The sequence below is a fragment of the Panthera uncia genome, assembly GCF_023721935.1.
Source record: "Panthera uncia isolate 11264 chromosome C1 unlocalized genomic scaffold, Puncia_PCG_1.0 HiC_scaffold_4, whole genome shotgun sequence".
In the NCBI taxonomy this organism is placed as follows: Eukaryota; Metazoa; Chordata; class Mammalia; order Carnivora; family Felidae; genus Panthera; species Panthera uncia.
In genome coordinates this window covers 89858565-89873342 of record NW_026057585.1, presented here as the reverse complement: position 1 = coordinate 89873342, position 14778 = coordinate 89858565, and the positions used below count along the sequence as shown (strand labels likewise).

Genomic DNA, 14778 nt, shown 5'->3' with positions numbered 1-14778 from the left:
GCTGTGCAAGGCTCTGGACCCTTCTGCCTCCATGGACTGTTATTCAAGTGCTTTTCCATCCCATGGATGCAACATCATTTAATGTCCATGAGGACCGGTAAGGTTGGCAGGGCAGAGGAGAGACACTTTCCACCATACGGTAGGGAAAAGTCAGTCCCAAACAAGGAAGGTGAACTGCCTGGCTGGAGAGAGAGCCCTGACCAAGACCCCAGGCCTCCCAGCACAGAGATCTATCTACTGGACCCAGTGAAGAGCAAGTGAAAGAGAGTAAATCAGAAGACCCGGGGTCACTCCCAGCTACACCCCTTCCTACCTGTGTGACTTTGAGGCAGTCACTTCCCCCTCTGAGCCAGAATTCCTCTCAGCTATAAAATGGGGGGGGGGGAGGTAACCAGACCAGCCTCAAAGGGAGATTGTGTGGATTGGATGAGGGGCTGTTGGGTCACTCAGATAAGAGCAGGGGACAGCTCCATGCTGGGAGTCTTACCACCCAAAGCCTGCCAGGAGTGGACAGAAGGGCCCTTTCTTCTGAGGAAAGGAACTTCCTATGTAATAGGGAGAGTGGAATTGAGAAGCGGTCACTGCACGGTCACAGAGGCCCTCCCCATCCTGCCCTGCCAGACCCGGAGCTGAGCAGGGGCTGTGGAAGAAGGAAATCCCATCTGCGAGGGCAGGTGCCAGGCACGGGTGAGAAATACACCCACAGAAGCAGAGAGCCTAAAGGAAGCCCCGAGGAGGAAGACAGATCCACACGCAGAGGAAGACACTCTAACACACACTGGAAAGCAAGAGGCAAACAGGGCAGACAAGAGGCAGGACTGCCAAGGAAAGCAGTTGACAGCTGTGTCTCATACAAGCAGCCTAGAAGGGGCCAGAGGAGCTGGGTACACGGACGAGGGGCCAAAGGCAAAGATAGCACAGAAGAGACAAGAGCAAGGACGGCAGGCCAGGCTGAGAGAAGCAGGATTTCTCCGCGGAAAAAAAGGCTTCCGATGGAGGGGAGAATCAGAATCTATGCCATACAATTTTTTTTCAGCATCCTTTACCAGTATGAAGTCATCTGGGTATTTTAAGAACATGTGATGCATTATGCATATCTCATTTTTGTTGAAAGAAGCCTGGGTTAGTATATTTAAAGATGTGAATGCCTGGAAAATTATCGGGGGAGAAATGTGGGATTGTTCCCCCCCCCCCCCCCCCCAGAATTTTCTGGGCTTCTCAAAACTTTCACATCTGCACCCAGCTTCCTTCGGGCAGAGAAAGGAAGGAACCCAAGAGAAAATCCCTGATTGTCCCCCTTTCCGGGCTGTGGCCCGCTGGCCCTGGGATCAGCAGCCCAGGATCCTCCTCTGACTGGGCTCTCAGGCCTCTGAGGCCTGTTCCCCACCCGGAGCGGAAGAGAAAATTGACCTTTGGAAACGCGGCCTTGGTTTACACCCGAGTCCTCGAGCCGTCCTCAACCGTGGGGACACAGCGCCACCTGGAGGTCATGGTAGACACTGCAGCACTAGGACAGATGGCCGGCAGAGTCCTGAATCAGGAAGGGTAGGAAAAAATAAAGACTATGGACAAACTTATTGCAAGCATTTATGAAGCTCCGCCCTATGAAGCACCTTAAATACTAGGAAAGATGATGAGGGGATGGGAGGCCTGCAATTGTGGCGACTTGGACATGAAGATTAATATGACCTCATTTTTAACTCCCTCCCCGCGGCCTAGAGAGCATTCAGGTTTACGGATACAGGGTGCCTGGCACATGAGGTGCCTAATGAATGCTTGTTGAGTTCGGTTGTGGCTCTCCAGAGTCACGGCCCAACCCTGGAGGGATCTGAATTTGAGGAACATAATGGGAGGCCGCTCCGGAAGGGACAGAGGATAAAGGGTAAGCGATGAAGGCCTTGTAGTTTCACCAGGCAGACCCTCACCCAGGCCCAGTCAGCCCCTCTGCCCAAAGCCAGTGTCACTAGCTCAGCCTCGTGCGCCCTACTCTTGGAGAAGGGAAATGCCAGGTCCCTCGGCTGGCATCTGGAAAACAATACGGCAGCTGCAGGGGAAGTGACTAATGAGCACTCCAGGGAGCAATTCAGGACATCATACATCGAAACTTCTCCCATTCAAAATTGATAAGTTACCACTATCTAATTAGAGAGAAAATGTGCTGATCTCCCCAGCTTCATGGGAACGTGGTCCTGAGGCTGTTTGCGGGCAGCTAAGCCTGAAGAGGGCCCACATCTCATCTGTCAGAGCAGCAGCCCCAAAGAGAGCCTCAAAACTGCCCTCCTCACTCCCTCATGCATTCCCATCTCTGAGACGCCAACTGTCAGAGCTGGATGGAGACTTGGAAGCTTCTAATCTGACTTGCTCCTTTTCTAGATAGAGCTGAGGCCCAGAGAGGTTAGATCACTCCGTTAAGATCACACAGCAACACAGCCAGGACCTGAGAGCAGGCCAGCCTTCGTGCTGCCAGTCCAGACTATTTCCCACCACACAGGGACGTTGTCCCAACTTTGTGTGGAGTCCTCAAGGTTCTGGTCAGCTTGCTGGACGTGATGTTTCTCTGACACAATTTATCCACGTTGGCTCGAGGCCCTAAGAGGGGTTCTTCCCTCACTCCTTACAACCAAGTCATGGCCCAGATCTCTGGTCCAATAACCGCCCCCGGCCCCAGGCAGCCTTCCAGAACCATGTTCCCCACACCTATTTCCCTCACTAGTCAACTCACTCACTCCACATACACTCATTGCTTAAGCTCTTGGGCTTGGAGTGAGACCGCCTGGGCTTAAATCTTGTCTCTCTTGTGAGCTTGGCAAGATCCCTGACCTCTCTGGGCCTTGGTTTCCTTTTCTTTAAAGGAAGAATGATGCAAACACGTAACTCACAGCGGGTTAAATGGCATCAGTCACGTGCAGCATTTAGTGAGTACCTAGCAAAGAGCAAGCCCGAAGTTAGCTCTAATTAGTGCACAGTGATGACCAAAACATCGTGCCTGGCAAGAACTAAGATACGGAAACTGCCCAAGACGTGGGCAATTCGGTTAAGGGCAGGAAAGGGAAGACTCTATTAGGGAATCTCAGGGGAAGGGGCTCTAACTCTGCCTAGGCATCTAGGAAGGGAGGAGACACCACCTAAAGCTGAGTTTTCAAGGGTGAGTAGATGTTAGCAAGGTGAAGAAAGATCTGGGGTTCCAGAGGCAGGACTCAGCATGGCACATTTAAGCAACCTCAGTGCCTTTGCTGCCGGAGCCACAGGTGTGAGAAAGAGAGCTGCAGAGAGGCCTGGAGAGGTGGCCAGGGGCTGGGTCACACAGGCCTGCAGATGCCATGGACGAGTCAGGGCTTGGGCCTGGAGATGACAGGGAGCCTGGGGAAGGGCTTTAAGCAGAGAAGGGACACGATCAACTTGGTGTTTCAAGTAGGTCATTCTGGGCTCTGTGGGGTAGATCTTCTCTGCTTGGCTCCCCTTCAGCAATGATGTGGTGCCCTTGGATGGTTTATTTTAAATGGTCAGGGAATCTGCTCTAACCAGGCCAATTTCAAAGGCCCATCCTAGCTACGCTATTGTGTGGACCACATATATTCCCAACAACTGAGAGTCACCACACCCGTCCAATAGGGTTTACTTGCCTTTCAGACAGTTGGGGTTTATTAAGACAACTCTGAGCCCTTTGAGGGCAGAGGCTGTTTTATTCATTTTTGCATCTCCAGGCACAGAATATACATTTAGCACGTGTTTGTTAGATGAGTAAGTGCTCGTCAATGATACCAAACTCTTCCTCTGAGCATTCCAGAGGCCCTGTGGGATCAGCACTGGATCCATCACCCAATTGGGGGTTTCATGGCCTAAGACCAGGGTGATAAAGGGTGTCAGATTGGCCAAGTTTGTTGTGCTGTTGTTTGCTTAATTTTTCTGCATGTTATTTGCTTTTTAGTTGTTCCACATATTGTTGCTTCTAGAATATTCTATCATAATTCTGAATGGGTTAGGATTCCAAAGACCTGCCTTCCAGCTCCTGTTTCATCAAGATAAGCTAGGGAACCTCAAAGCCTTACCCTGTGGTATGTAAAACCAGGGTGTGACTCGTGATTGTTAATGTGCTGACTGGCTTGGAAAACACTATGTGTGTGTAATACTCAGTTGTCTGTTGGACAACTTCCCTTCTTAGCCTCTCAGGCTTCATGTGATAAAAGACGAACTGCCTTTGGTCTTTTATCACATTAGGCATTATAGTCAGACCTTGGTAGCCTTCAGCACATCACATAACCTGTAAAAAGGGGTGATTCAGTCTCCCCTGATTGCTTGCCCTAAGTCTAAGAAACAAGGCCTGTAAGGAAGCTAACGCTGCCTGGCTCCTGAGGATGTGTGGCTGTAAGCACAAACATAACCCTCCCTTTTCTCACTTGTAAACTGGGGATGACAATATCCGCTTCGTAGACCACACGCATTAACACATATGAAGTGCCTAGCAGACGTTCAAAGCCAGGAGTGGTTATTCAGGATGACTTCCAAAGCTGTTTGCCTAGGATTAAAGTGGTGAGCGTAAGGGTTGAATCAGCAAGGAATTGAAAACTCTCAACTATCCCAAGGCCAGTCCAGAACTAACCGCTATGTCCTCACCCCCCTGTCATGCCCTGCTCCCAGCCTGGGCCCATCTCCGTCCAGCATAGGTCCTGTTCAACCTTCTTGGAGACGAGGCTCCCGGGATGGAAGGTGGGAACTGACACAGGTGAACGCGACTGTGACAGTCCCAGCCCCAGCTGGGCTAGGACCTAGCAGGGACCTCAAATCCAGAACCTGAGGATATGTGTGCCCATGTTCCCAACCGGCTGTCACTTCCTAGGGCAGGGACAGTGTGCTGCTGTGGGTCTCCCCCAGCTCCACTTGGAAAAAACACTTGGGGCAGATGCGATCTGCCCAGATCTGAGCGGGGCTGGCGTAGAGCAGGCTGCCTTCCCTCTTCGATCACTCTGGTCTGATTTTTCGCATGAAATCTGTGCCGAGGGCTGAACTCTTGGTAGACTGCCATGCACACCCACCGCAGGCGGCTCGTTCACCCTCTGCCAAAGGCCCGAAGGACAGGACAAAGGGGGCAGGTGCTTTCAGGACGCTCGGCCACCCCCTCACCCTGGCCGACCCCCAAGGCAGCTCCATGGAAACCCAAACTCTTCCCACCTGACCGGACAGGACTTGGTACAGGCACAAGGGTTCTCGCGTCTGCCTGTTCCTGCACAGCCGGCCCCTCCGCTAACATGGGAGCAATACCTTGTGGGATATTCCCGCACACGGAGGAAATTAGCCAGCCCCACTGCCACAGCAGGAGGGGGCTTTGAAAACATCTTGGCAGTTTAAATGTAGAGCCAGCACCTACCAGCTGCAAGCCCCCAGCCCAGTGAACTTCCCCTCTTGGGCTAGTTCCTTGACTGTGAGAGATGCCATGAGAGCCTGCAGGTTTTGTGAGGATTAACCTGCCTTGAAATTAAAGCTTGAAAGAGCACAGAGTACAACACTCTGAACGTCAGTTTCCTCCCCGCTATCCTCCAGCCCCCCAAGGCTGTCCCAAGGTCTCACTGCCCCTCTGGTCAGGACTTCTTCAAAGACTGGCTGTCTCAGTGAGGCCAGCGCCACCTACAGACTGGCCTCCGGAACGCCCTCCCCCAGGCCTCCGCCTCCCCAAGCTGCACACCACCTGTGCGTGGGAGCCCCCAGCCACCTCTCTACAGAGAAAGAAGATACACACAGAGACCTTGAGGTCCCTAGATCATCCCACCGCGGCGGGATTCCATTCCATCTCGGGCAAGCCTCAGCCCAACCATCGAACTTTTGTTGACAAAGCAACAGGCTAACACTTGGTTGTAACGTGTTTAATTTGTGCTGTCCACACTGGATGCTGCATAGAACTGGAGTCAGCCCCCTGAGAGCACCCCCACCGCCCCCACACAAGAGGAGGATGGGGATGGATGTTCAGAGCCAGGGAAGGGAGAGAAGAGCTGTGTACAAGACTGTGACTCCCCGGAGGGGGTGAGAGGTTCCCCTCCTCGTCTGGCAGGTGAGGGGGTGAACGGCAATCCAGAGGGGGCGATGTGATTACACCCACGGGATGTTAACTTTCCCACGTGAGGAGGCGGGACCCTGGAAAAGGCTCTGTGCTCAGGGTGCTGGCTGGCTGCTTGTCCTCGGTGACAGCCTTGGAGGGAAGCGGAGACGGCCGGGAGGCCGGGGCTGCAGAGGCCTTACCGCTTCCTTCAGGTGGCGATGCCTTTCCAGCTGATCTCAGGCCGGGAGAGCTGGAGCCAGCCCTCGGCCCCCTCAGGTCTCGGAAGGGCCCAACCAGGGCCGGAGGAGCGCTCTGACGGCCCTGCCTTTAGATCACCGGAAGGGCCACGGCCAAGCTGCCGTCTTCACCACCAGGGACCGCAAGACAGCGCAACTGTCCCTTCAAGTGACCGCTCTTCAGCTTGCCGACCAGTTCCCATCTTTTAGGTAGAAGGCAAATGCCAGACTTCACTCTCTTCCGTCCTGAGACACATGTGCACACATCTAAGAGGTAAGCCGGTGAGGGAAAGGGACACGAGTGACGCGGCCAGCCTGGCTTCCTCCTGGGGTACAAGCAAGACTGAGAGTCTCTTCAGAGGCAGCTCCTCCAGACATACACCGCACCCAGAGCCCGACTTCTGCCTCCCTGCTGGCTGAGTCACTCAAGGCTGAAGTCCACAGGAACGAGCAATTCCCCAGAAAGGACCAGAAGACACCGGAACAGAAGAGCCAGAGGTCACTGGCTCGGGCCCTTGAGTGATGAGGTGCTGTCAGTCACACGCACACTCCTCAGGTTCCAGGAAGGAATGCAAGGCCACCACACCCAGCCAGGGTGGGGCTGGGATTCTGAGGCAGTGCTGGAAGGGTCCCCCTCAGGGTGGAAAGGCATCATCTAGTGCTAGAGGCGTGAGATCGGACTCCCCCAGTCCCCTCCCTCGGTCGTACCTGGGTTAACAGCTGCCCCCATCACTGCTCTGCTAAAGGCCTCAAGACGAAAATTCCTGAGAAGGTTGGGGGGAGGGGGGGTCCCTTCACGTCTACCTGTGGGGCTTCCAGACTGTTAGCTGTTGAACAAGGGAATCACCCGGGTGATCTCCTGTCTGCAGATGGGGCACCTCTTGGGCTCCGGCAAGGCGCGGTAGCACTCGGCACAGGAACAAACGTGCCCACACTCCAGAAAGACGCAGGACTTGAAGTTGCTCAGACACACGACGCAGGCGCTCTTCAGACTCTCCCTGTCCTCAGGCTTGGCGCGGCTCAGCAGCTGGGCCTCGTGCTCCTGGAACTCCTTCTCCATCTGCCTGAGGCGCAGCCGCTCCTGCCGCTGCAGATAGTGCTTTCGGAGGACGAAGAAGAGGGCCGCGCATGTGGCAAAGCCGAAGACCAGCGTCAGGACCTTCCAGAGCCTGACGCTCGACTCCTGCCTCTGCAGCAGGCTGTCAAAGTCCTGGCTGCTTAGATAGTACTGCATGCCCTGCTTGGGGGGCTGCAGGCGGACGGAGTTGTTGTCCAGGACCAGCTCGCCGACCCCCGTGAGCGTGGCCCCAACCTTCAGCATCTCCTCGGTCTCCTGGATGCCTTTGGGCCGCTCGCCGCTGATATAGTGGCCGATGACATCAGTGAAGGACTGGATGGAGGGGTGGAACTTCTCGTACACAGTCTCCAGGCCCAGATCCTGGGAGTCCAGGGGCTTCAGCACTCGCACGGCCATGTCCACGCTGTCCTCGTGGGGTACCAGGTCAAAGGGCACCGTATTGGTCCTCTGGTGAATGATCTTTGAGCAGTCATTCCTAAGACAGCAAGAGAGCCCAAGATAAAATGAAGGACAGCAAACACTTCATGCCCAGGCAGAGACGGGATGGCCGAAATGCCAGGACAGGATAAAGTTTGAAATACCTAGAAGAATACACACAAATCGCTACTATCCGTGTACCTCAAAATAGGGAAGCTCAATTTTTTAGGTTCTCGGGCAATACCAGTGGGCAATAAACACTGTCACAGGTCACCTCTGCCATTTATTTCTCTTTGCCACATTCAAATATCCGATTTCTTTAAAAAAATTAAAAATAGAACTACGACAAAGGTGCCCAGGTGGCTCAGTCAGCTAAGCATCTGACTTCGACTCAGGTCATGACCTCACGGCTCATGAGTTCCAGCCCTGCGTCGGGCTCTCTGCTGTCAGCACAGAGTCCGCTTGGGATCCTCTGTCGCCCCTTCTCTGCCCCTCCCCCGCTTGCATGCACTCTCTCTCTCTCTCTCTCACGAGATAAACAAACATTAAAAAACAAACAAACAAACAAAAACTACCATATGATCCGGCAATCCCAACCCTCTGGGGTTACATCCCAAAGAACTGGGATCAGGATCTCAAAGAGGTAGCTGCACTCCCCTGTTGCCTGCAGCGTTGGTCATGGGAGCCAAGACACGGAAACAACCTGGGTGCCCGTCAGCGGCTGAGTGGTTAAAGAAAACGTGACACGCACACAGTGGGACATCACTCGGCCACAGAAAAGACGGACACTCTGCCGTCTGTGACGACAACAGGGATGAGCCTAGAGCACGTCATGCTGAGCGAACTGGGCCACTCAGCAGAAAGACAAACGCTGCATGATTCCACGTACACGACGATCTGAAAAGGTCACGCTCAGAAACAGAGAGCAGATTGTGGTCACCGGGGGCTGGGGAAGAAGAAAACGGGAGTTGTTGTCCAATGGGTATAAAGTTTCAGTTATACGAGGTGAAGAAAGTCTGGAGATGTGCTGTAACAGCACTGCCCGCCACGCTCCCAAACGTGCCAGAAGGGTAGATCTCACGTTACGCGCTCTTACCACGATAAAAAACAAAATACAGAACAAAACAACACCACACAAAAAACTAGGTCAGTTGGAAAAACGGTTGTCTGTGTGATGGCACAAAACTGTTGCAATAGATGCTGAATTCATGAACCCACGCCATAAATCGGTGGTTCTCAAACTCAGTGGGCATACCAACAGATTCCACGCCCCCCACAGTGCGAATGCTGGCTCAGTAGGTCTGGAACGCAGCCCAGGAACCTGCATTTGAACAAGATGCCTCGGGGACTCTGATGGAAGAGGTCTGAGCACGCTGTCAGCATGAAGAAACTGGTCTGTGTGGGACACCAGCGTCTGAGCCGACCAACCGTGAGGGGTGGCGAGGCGAGAGGGGATGCGTACCAGAGGTGGGTGGTTCGATTCCACACCATCTTGTGCTCCTGCAGGGTCAGCCGCTGAATCACTCCCTTGCAATTCTCCACGAACTGGCTGTTAAGCGTTTCTTTAACCGATCGGACAGCTCCTAAACGGAAACGAATTATTCACCTTCTGAAGAATTCTTCCGCCCTCTCCTTTTACGGTGATTTACATTTTGTCTGGTTTGAGCTTAATTAATCAAAATGATGAAAATGATTATCACGGCAGGTTATGTTTTGCGGGCGCTCTGCTAAAGCACTTTACAAGGATCCCTCATTTCAGCTTTACAACAGCCCTGTAAGGGAGGAATTCCCTTACAGATGGGGCAAGGGAGGTTCAGAAAGGTTCGGTGGTTGCCCCCAGGATCACACAGCAAAAACCCAGGTCTTTCTGACCCTGAAGCCCAAGTTCTGGACCACTGCCCCAAGGCTACAAAAGGCCCTCAATGTCAGCCAAGATTTTTATCAAACTTTTAGAAGAGGAAGTTTTTAATTTTGCCAATAAATAAACATACCTTCAATAACTGCATAAGGCACACATTTTCCTGGAGCTTCTGAAAGAATGCTCTTCAAGTCTTCACCCAAGTGGATTCTTTTCGCTCCCTAAATGCAAACAACATATTACGCTGACTGATGAGTACTGCGCGTTCTATCAAACCTAAAGGCCAAACAAGAAAATGACTGTTTGCTTGTCTCATGTCGGGAGAATGAGGAAATCAGGCAGGAAGGAGCGCGTGGAGAACCACATCCCCAAGCTGTGTCCCAGAAGTTGTACCACATAACCAGGCGTGTGCCATCTAGAGACCGGGGTGCCGTGGACATTCTTTCTCCTGTTATTGGAAATACACCCTCCTTTGCGTTTTAACTTCTTTTGGTGAAAACAGCAAAGGTACTTATCAGCTTTCATACCATAGACTGACCATGATTTAATCTCTTCCTGACAACACCGAACTGCGCATCCAAAGGGCTTACGTGTAAAGCACCTAAACGGGTGCCAGACGCGTGGCAGTGGCCCAGGCAGCGGGGTCTCTGAGCAGGTCTCCATCCGTGCTCCCCGTTACGCATGGCAGGAAAGGGGAGCCTTCACTTTGCAGGGTGAGGCTCTGTTTGCTGGCGCTATTCTCCCACTTTCCCGTTCGCCGTCCTACCCCTGGACAAGCAGGCGAGCACGGTGACCGCCACTGCCACCTCCCTACTCCTGCCACCCCTCCTTCCGTTCGGCCTCCGACCTACCGTGCGTGGGGACCCACCACGCCTGGCGCCCGCTGCATCACAAACAAGACAAAATTAATAAAATCAATGACCGTGTCCTGAGCATCCATGCGCCAGGCACTGTGCTGGGCGCTGGGCGTTCAGGGATGAAGGAAGGACACTCCCTACTTGCGGCATATCACCGCCAACAAATCTGAAGAGGCCAGGCAAGTAAAGCCTCTGGGAGTGAGGGGGGACTTGGCACTCTGAGGTCACTGTAAGGTGAGGCTAGTGCTATACAGTAAACGACAGGAGCCACGTCAATACAAACTTATTAACCACCTACCCTGTGAGGATAATACAAATAGCAGCCTAGCAACTCACGCTTACAGTCTATCGACTTGTTTGTTATCTGTCTCCCTCCCCCGGACTATTCAACTCTGGGAGATGGGACCTTGCTTGTCTTGTTCACTGCTGTCCCCCCCCTAGTGGCGAGAACAGTGCCTGACCCATAGCAGGCGCCCAATAGGTGTCTGATGAATACATTAGAGAATAACCACTCAGACCCACTACAGTTGACCCTTGAACAATGCAGGGGTTAGGGGTACCAATGCCCCCCCACACTTGAAAATCTGTATATAACTTAACTATTCATAGCCTACTTTGACGAGAAGCCTTACTGATAACATAAGCAGTCAACCAATACATATTTTTGTATACGTATTTTACACTGTATTCCTGTACTAAAGCAAGCTAGAGAAAAAAAAAAGTATTTTTTTAAAAAATCGTTAAGAGAAAATACATTTGCCGTCCTGTATTTATCGGAAAAAAATCTGCGGATAAGTGGACCCGGACAGTTCAAACCCATGTTGTTCCAAGGTCAGCTGTATACACCAGGCACTAAGCTAGACACTTTAGGTGCATACGTTCATGTATCCCTATACAGTAGACATTATTATCCCCAACTACAGACAAGGAAACGGAGGCTCAGAGAGGTGAAGTGATTTGCTTGAAGTCACACAACTGGGAAAGTATCCACCACAGAATGGCCAGTTAGATTTTTTTTAATTTTTTTTTTTTAACGTTTATTTATTTTTGAGAAGAGACAGAGCATGAACGGGGGAGGAGAGAGACAGGAGGAGACACAGAATCCAAAACAGGCCCCAGGCTCTGAGCTGTCAGCACAGAGCCCGACGCGGGGCTCCAACTCACGGACCCGTGAGATGATGACCTGAGCCGAAGTCGGACGCTTAACCCGCTGAGCCACCTGGCGCCCCTAGAATTTTTTTTAAAGATGAGTGGGAAAAGGGTCAGAAAGACCTGGGGTTGAATCAAGCTCCAGTGTATCTGCTATGACTTTGAGCAACTTAATTTACCTGAGTCTCCCTTTCCAAAACTTTCAAAAAACTGGGGAGAAAATGGGGCGCCTGGGTGGCTCCGCCAGTTAAGCGCCCGACTTCAGCTCAGGTCATGGTCTCACAGCTCGTGAGTTCGAGCCCCGCATTGGGCTCTGTGCTGACAGCTCAGAGCCTGGGGCCTGCTTCAGACTCTGTTTCTATCTCTCTGCCCCTCCATCTCCCTCTCTCTCTCTCAAAATATAAGTAAACATTAAAAAACTTTTTAAAAACCTGGGGAGAAAAATCTCACCGGAGTTTTAGGTGTACTAAATGAAGCTTAAGGTGTGGGAGAGCCTAGCCCAGGGACGGGCACATAGCAGGCATGCAGTATGTATTCCCATCGCCATGAGAGATCCACAAGGATAAGACTCAAACCTCCTCTGGAAGTTTTGCAGTCTGATCAAGAGAATAGACTCTAAAATGTTAGGAATCCCGACTCTTTCCAGGAAGGGGCTTTTTCATCCTCATTTGGGAACTAACTGGCAAGACTTTTCGAAAACGGATCCTGGAGAGTTCACGGTTTCAAAGCTCCCACATTCAGCCAGCCTGATGCCAACCTGATTTCTGACTTTGAGAGGCAGCGAGTGAAGTTATCAGTTACACTCCCAGCCAATCACTTCAGGAGTGACTTATTTATAATCAGAAAAACAACTGGGCAGCTGGAATCTCACGAGGAGGCCATATGCACCACAAATCCAACTGCGTGGTAACCCAGTTCATTCCAGATGGATTCCAACACGCCCCTCGATAGCAGGGATTCCACTGAAAACGATATGATGATAATGAGCTGAGTCTGGTTTAGGAATTCTTCTTCAAATAAATGTCAAGTTAAGCCCTAACTGCGATATTGGGACATTTCAGCCAAAAGGAATCGACAAACATTTACTGAGCATCTATCACTCGTCAAGCACGGAGTTAGAACCTAGAAGGAAAGAAAGACAAAGCACAAATGAGACCCTGCCTCCGACCTAAAGAGGTCCATCTCTCATGGGCCAGACATTCACAATTAAGCAATGTGGTCAATCGGAAAAAAAAAAAAAAAAAAAAAAAAATCCCACACTTGGAATCAAAAGACCTCACGTTAAGTTCCAACCAGACCAGCTGTAAGACCTTTCCTCTGACTCTCAATTTCCTGCTTTGCAATCTGGAGGGAACTGTCATTTTCTCTACCTCAAAAAATTATCGTGATGAAAAAAAAAAAAAGATGAGAAGGTGCTAAGCTGTAAAGGGCAGCCCAAGGAAGAGTTATTTTTAAAATAACTAAAATATTAAAAAGGAAGAGTCTGTAGAAGCAAGGAACTGAGTAGTTACATAAATGGGCAAAGTCTAGGGTTTCTGCACTTGCTATCGCCTCCATCTGAATTGTTCTTCCCCTAGACACCTGCACGGTCTCCCTCACCTCCTCCTGGGCTCTGTTAAATGTCACCTTATTTAAAATAGCAAACCTCCCTTTCTCCAGCATTGCATTTCCTCTCTTCCCCACATTATTTTGTAGTATTTTTCTCCCCATCTGTCATACCATCTGATGTACTTGTTACTGTCTGTCTGCTTGTACCAGAATGCGATCTCCGTGAGGGGAGGGACTTTGGTCCCCGAGGGCCTGGAGCAGAGTCGGTGGTCAACAAATAGTTGTCGAATAAAGTCATGAAATCGAGATTCCGAGTAATGAGAGGGGCTTCGGAGGAAAGGGGGCAGTGAAACGGTTATTACGAAACCCGAATTCTGGTCCTAGCTCTTCCAGGGACTGGCGGAGCGACACCTGTCAGGGCCGGTTTCCCCTTTGGCCAAGTTTCCCACGCTGGAGCGGCCCAAGGCGAACCGTGGGCTCACCAGGACCGGGGGCAGGGGTGACCCGGCTGAGGCCAGGCTGGCTCCAGCACTGACCTTGAGCTCTTGGGCGACCTGGGCCTTCTGCCGGTACACGGAGTACAGGACGGCGGTGACGACAGAGCTGGCGCCCAGGAGGATGAACTGGCCCAGCGAGGGCCGCCCTCCGCTCTCCATGGCCGCGTGCCGGCGGCGACGCCGAGGTCAGGCCGCGCGCCCCCGGAGTTCCGCCGCCCTCCACCCGGGACCGCGCCCCCGCACCGCCCTTCGCGAGACCCGCTCTCTGTCCCCAGGCGATGACGCGCCGCGCCGGCACCGGAAGTGGGCGGGGCCGAGCAGACCGGAAGGCGGCGTTGCCGGGGTGATCGTCCGGCTGCGGCGGCCTGCACCGCGGCGGGGTCTCCTTCGCAGAGGGGAGGAGAGGGATGGTTTGGGGGAGCTCGGCGGCGGCTTGTCGCTCCGGACCCTTCTTCCCCTTGGACGCGCGGCGCACCGGCCACAGTTGACGTGCTCGCGCCGCCCTGGTCTCGATCCGTCTGGTTTCCTGGGCTTACTGGGTTGTTTGATGGGTTCTTGGATGGCTCCAATCAGTAGATTGAGAAGAAAGAAGAGGACGAGTGTTAGCAGGCACTTAGGAGTATTGCACATTTAAGCTGATGGCAAACCTTGAGCCTCGGATTTTATTCTTCCACTTTACAGACGCGAAAACTGAGGCCGGGGAAGTTAGGGAATATGCACAAAGTCACACTGCTAATGAGTGCTAGAGAGGAATTTATCGCACTCCAGAGCCCTTAACCTCCAAGAGGGCAGATTATATCACCAAAGTAGCCCTTTAATCTGCCATCACCCCTACAACAACATATTTGTTAACTAATAATTACAGCTATTTTGTTGAGTGCCTGTTATGTGTCGGCTACTGTGACAAAAGTATTACGGACATGCCATTTAATCCTCACAAAACGACTATACAGCAGCTTCCAGACTATCTTCTGACCTCTTTAGTGATCTCTTAACTAAAATAATCAGAAGATACACAAAATCTTACCCAAAACATCCGTGTGTTCATCAAGCTGGCTCCTACAGGTTATGCTTTAAATTCTTGAAAATGTAGGAAGGTACCCACTG

General features: G+C 52.0%; 1 protein-coding gene across 1 annotated transcript; it reads right to left on the bottom strand.

The window, feature by feature from the left end:
* Nucleotides 1–5843: 5843 nt before the first annotated feature.
* Nucleotides 5844–13998, bottom strand: MUL1 (mitochondrial E3 ubiquitin protein ligase 1). Its single transcript, XM_049617924.1, has 4 exons — nucleotides 13711–13998; nucleotides 9754–9841; nucleotides 9225–9345; nucleotides 5844–7820 (listed from the first exon to the last, which is right to left on the bottom strand). Exons 1-4 carry the CDS (start codon nucleotides 13828–13830, stop codon nucleotides 7091–7093), a joined length of 1059 nt encoding a protein of 352 aa, XP_049473881.1. The 5' UTR covers nucleotides 13831–13998; the 3' UTR covers nucleotides 5844–7090.
* Nucleotides 13999–14778: the final 780 nt, after the last annotated feature.

Coding starts and splice junctions, on each gene's coding strand:
- MUL1 (XM_049617924.1), bottom strand. CDS start 13,830: ATGGAGAGCGGAGGGCGGCCCTCGCTGGGCCAGTTCATCCTCCTGGGC. Junction 9,842..13,710: donor AGGTCGCCCAAGAGCTCAAG/GTCAGTGCTGGA, acceptor GTTTGCATTTAG/GGAGCGAAAAGAATCCACTT. Junction 9,346..9,753: donor GCCTTATGCAGTTATTGAAG/GTATGTTTATTT, acceptor GTTTCCGTTTAG/GAGCTGTCCGATCGGTTAAA.